The 5,079-nt window shown below is 34.5% G+C and overlaps 1 protein-coding gene across 1 annotated transcript; it reads left to right on the plus strand.

Moving 5' to 3' along the window:
- Positions 1-3,710: 3,710 nt before the first annotated feature.
- LOC134253120 (heat shock 70 kDa protein 12A-like) lies at positions 3,711-4,762 on the plus strand (the record flags this gene model as incomplete). The annotated part of the gene is made up of 1 exon (XM_062735629.1): positions 3,711-4,762. A coding segment is annotated over one exon (1,052 nt), but the record flags the coding sequence as incomplete, so codon positions are not given.
- Between the last annotated feature and the right edge of the window lie 317 nt (positions 4,763-5,079).

Raw genomic sequence — 5,079 nt, forward strand, 5'->3', positions numbered from 1 at the left:
GATCCTAGGGAGTTTTGGTATAAAATTATATTGCAACAGCTCAAAATCTTCTTGAAATATCGCCCGGAAATGATAGTATTACATACAGACAAAATGTACAAATTTACGACCTTGAACTTTGACCTTTTGACCTCAAAATCAATGAGGGATCTTCCTTCGGCCACAGGGAGTTGTTTTGTAAAATTTCATTGCAAAAGCTCAAACAGTTCTCGAGCTATCGCGCGGAAATGAAAGTTTTATAAAAGACAGAATTTGCGAATTTATGACCTTGACCTTTTGACCTCAAAATCAATAGGGTTCTTCTTTAGTCCATAGGGAGTTGCTATGCAAAATTTCATTGCGAAAGCTCAAAGGGTTATCGACATATCGTGTGGAAACGAAAGCGTTACAGACAGAAACCAGAAGTCTCTGTCGAGACTGTAGCTCTACTGGTTTGTACTTATCAAAAACCATTGCACTATTTTATGTATCTTTGTGTAGTCTACTTGTGTGCCAACCTATTTTGAAATCAAACTAGAACTGTAGAAGGAGTAGCGTTTTTAAGGAATTTCACAGAAAATTCTATTTTTAGTAACCATGGTAATACCGTTAATCGAAATCAGAAAACAGATGCACTATTCTATGTATCTTAAGTGCAGTCTACTTGTGTGCCAAGTTATATTGAAATCAGACCAGAACTGTAGAAGGAGTAGCGTTTTTAAAGAATTTCACAGAAAATTCTATTTTTAGTAACCATGGCAAAACCGTTCATCAAAATTAAAAACTGATGCACTATTCTATGTATCTTTGTGTAGTCTACTTGTGTGCCAAGTTATATTGAATTCAGACCAAAACTGTAGAAGGAGTAGTGTTTTTAAGGAATTTCACAGAAAATTCTATTTTTAGTAACCATGGCAACACCGTTCAACAAAATCAAAAACCGATGCACTATTCTATGTATCTTAGTGTAGTCTACTTGTGTGCCAAGTTATATTGAAATCAGACCAAAACTGTAGAAGGAGTAGCGTTTTAAAGGAATTTCACAGAAAATTCTATTTTTAGTAACCATGGCAACAAAGTTCATCGAAATCAAAAACCGATGCACTATTCTATGTATCTTAGTGTAGTCTACTTGTGTGCCAAGTTATATTGAAATCAGACCAAAACTGTAAAAGGAGTAGTGTTTTTAAAGAATTTCACAGAAAATTCTATTTTTAGTAACCATGCCAACACCGTTCATCAAAATTAGAAACCGATGCACTATTCTATGTTTCTTTGTGTAGTCTACTTGTGTGCCAAGTTATATTGAAATCAAACCAAAACCGTAGAAGGAGTAGCGTTTGTAAGGAATTTCACAGAAAATTCTATTTTTAGTAACCATGGCAACACCATTCATCGAAATCAAAAACTGATGCACTATTCTATGTATCTTAGTGTAGTCTACTTGTGTGCCAAGTTATATTGAAATCAGACCAAAACTGTAGAAGGAGTAGCGTTTTTAAGGAATTTCACAGAAAATTCTATTTTTAGTAACCATGGCAACACCGTTCATCGAAATCAAAAACTGATGCACTATTCTATGTATCGTAGTGTAGTCTACTTGTGTGCCAAGTTATATTGAAAACAGACCAAAACTGTAGAAGGAGTAGTGTTTTTAAGGAATTTCACAGAAAATTCTATTTTTAGTAACCATGGCAACACCGTTCATCGAAATCAAAAACCGATGCACTATTCTATGTATCTTAATGTAGTCTACTTGTGTGCCAAGTAATATTGAAATCAGACTAAAAATGTAGGAGGAGTAGCGTTTTGAAAAATTGTTTACAGACAGACGGACAGACAGACAGACAGACGGACGGACGCCGGACGCATTACTATCACATAAGCTCTTCTGGTCTCTGACCAGTAGAGCTAAAAAAGACGGACGGACGGACAGACAGAACCAAATTAATATCCCCCACTTTTCAAGCGGGGGACAAAAATGAAATGGACCATTAAGAAGATTACCCAAAATGGCAATAAAAAATATGACCCTGTGGTTTCTTGTCCAAATGCCTGCTAATGTATCATAATTTTTTGTTTTAATAAAATATTTAACATTTCTCTTATAGATATTAAATGCAGAAAAATTAGTTATTTACAGTAAAATATGCATGACTGAAGTAAACAAAGTCATGCAAGTAAACATTTTTGTAATTTTTTAAAATCAAATTTGCTGTCTTATAATGATATTAAATAATGTACATGTAATAATATCAAACAATTAGTTATGACTTGATGGAGGGAGAGTTGAACATGTAATAACAATAAAAGATATCGGGTTTTTTTAAAACTTTGAAATGTCGCATTTCTCCAATTGGATAAATGGTTTCCAATTATTTACGGTCACCTCTGTTTTACCGTACTGTTTTACCGTACGCGTTAAAATATTTGCAGGACTCTTTATTATAATGATACAATCAATCAATACTATCAGCCAGTCACTTCATACATATATGTTGAAGGACTAAATATCAATATTTTTCTGAAAAGAAATTAAAGCCTATAATAGACGAAGGAAGCAGTATTATATCAATAATATCAGGTAATCACATTTATGAAGAAGGATTAAATATCAACATTTTTTAGGTCACCTGAGTAAGTTAACTATTGCTGTCCGTTTTCGTCCATCATCGTGCGTTGTGCGTTAACATTGAAACACTTTCAGCTCTGCAACCACTGAACCAATTTCAACGAAATTAAGCATCTATGGCTGAAGGGGAACAAAGATTTTGAATTTCAGGATCCCTGCCCCTCTTGGGCCTGAGGGGTGGGGCCTAAACCACTAAAATTTCTGCAATCTTTAAAACTCCTCTTCTTTACTCCTGGACATCAAGCAGTCAAACTGTTTTCATGCTTGTAATAAGCATTCTACCAAAATTGTGAAAGTCATGGTCCTAGGGTCAGGGGCAGTAGTGCTAGGGCGGGGCTATAACGAGTATATAGTTAAAATGAATTATTTCTTTGAAAATCCTCTTCTCTGATCCTGGGTCTTAAATAAACTAAGTACATAGTTATGATGAGCAAGATTGCGTCTACTGAAATTGTGAATTTTATGGCCCCAGGGTCAATGATTCTAGTGCTAGGGCGGGGCTAAAACGAGTATATAGTTAAATACATTGTTTCTTAGAAATTTTCTTCTCTGCTCCTAGGTATTAAATAAACTAACTAAGTACATAGTTATGATGAGCAAGAGTGCCTCTTAGTCTAAAAAAATTGTGAATTTTATGGCCCCAGGGTCAGGGTTTCTGGTGTTAGGGCGGGCCTCTATTGATTATAAAGTGAAAATACATGAATTCTTTGAAAAATTTCTTCTCTGCTCCTAGGTATTGAATAGCTAACTAAATACATTGTTAGGACGAGCAGTAATGCCGCTTCCCAAATTGTGATTTTTATGGCCCCAGGGTCAGGGGTTCTAGTGTTATAGCGGGGCTTTATTGATTATATAGTGAAAATACATTAAATCTTTAAAAAATTTCATCTCTTTTCTGGGGCTCCACTTTTTATTACAGCTTCAAGGATCATTTTTCTGGCACAAAAGTTCTTTTATATACCGTCCATCTTAGGGAAGGTAAAATTAATAAATGTTAATATTCTGTTATAACGTTAACTTTTTAAAATCTCTAAACATTCAACTAACCATATCCTTTACAGCGATTGTATGATTTTACAAAATTATTTTTTCAATATAGGTGGAACTGTAGACGTAACGGCGCACGAGATCTTAGATTGCGACAAAGTAAAAGAGGTTTTGCGTCCTTCTGGTGGGAATTGGGGAGGAACAATTGTTGATGACAGTTACATATCTTTTATCACTGCTTTGGTAGGACAAAATACTATAAAACATTTTGAATCCAAGCATGCTCTTGGTCTATATGAGCTGTGTCGAGAATTTGAAATTACCAAGCGCAAAATATCACCTCATTCTGATCTGAAAACAACTATTCGGTTTCCAACAGCTCTTGAAGATTCCTACAGAGAAGCAAATGCTGGAGGAAATGTCAAGGCCCTTTCCGAGATTTTCTGGCAAAAAGAAAAACGCGCTATTTCTTTCTATAAAGATAAGCTAAGAATAGACACAAACACAGCAAATGCTTTTTTTGATGAATCAGTATCACAGATTATCCAACATCTTCAAACTATTTTAAACTCATTTGAGGGGAAATTCATCTCTACAATATTGTTAGTTGGTGGTTTTGCAGAATCGGCAGTTCTATTTGATGCAGTCAGACGCCATTTTCCCGAAAGACATGTTATTATTCCAAAGGAGGCTGGATGGGCAGTTTTAGCAGGGGCTGTTATATTTGGTCATGATTCTAGTTTAATAGAAAAGAGAAAGAGCAAGGTCACATATGGTGTTGCTTGTTCTCAATTGTTCGATCCAGATATTCATGAACCAAAATATTTATTTTTTAGAGATGGAAAAGCGTGCTGTAATAACATGTTTCACAAACATGTAGAAATTGATGAAATAATCAACGTTGGGAGTTACCAATCAGACGAGATATATGAATTAACTTCTACGTTTGATTTCACATGGGATATTTATTCTTCAGAAGAAAAGAATCCTATGTACATCACAGATGAAGGTTGTAACAAGATTGGTACCTTGAGGCTCCCAAAAAGAGACGTAGATCTCGACAGCAAAATGAGAATCCAAATGTCATTCAGCAACACTGAAATAGAAGTTAAAATGACTTACACCAAGACTGGAGAATCGACACAAATTTTTCTCGAGCAATGATGTAAAACTTCAGGCTTTATAATTGATATATGCATGTCTGATGTTAAATGTACAATAAAAATATATTGAATAATGTATATATACATCCAGTGATATACTCTTCTTTATTCCAAAAGAAAGTCAATTCCATTATCAGTCATATCAGAAACATATCACTTCTACGGGTTTCTTGAGAAGTTGCCGTCAAAATGATTTACACATCAAATGTACATTATATAGTATTCTGAATCATACTATTATTTGTAATGAAAATTAGATGGACCATTAAATGTCCTTCTTTGATTGTTAGCATAAACTAGAATCAGCTTTGTAACCAT

This window comes from Saccostrea cucullata, unplaced genomic scaffold (assembly GCF_032062105.1).
Source record: "Saccostrea cucullata isolate Sc308-1 unplaced genomic scaffold, CSIRO_AGI_Scuc_v1 ctg18951, whole genome shotgun sequence".
In the NCBI taxonomy this organism is placed as follows: domain Eukaryota; kingdom Metazoa; phylum Mollusca; class Bivalvia; order Ostreida; family Ostreidae; genus Saccostrea; species Saccostrea cuccullata.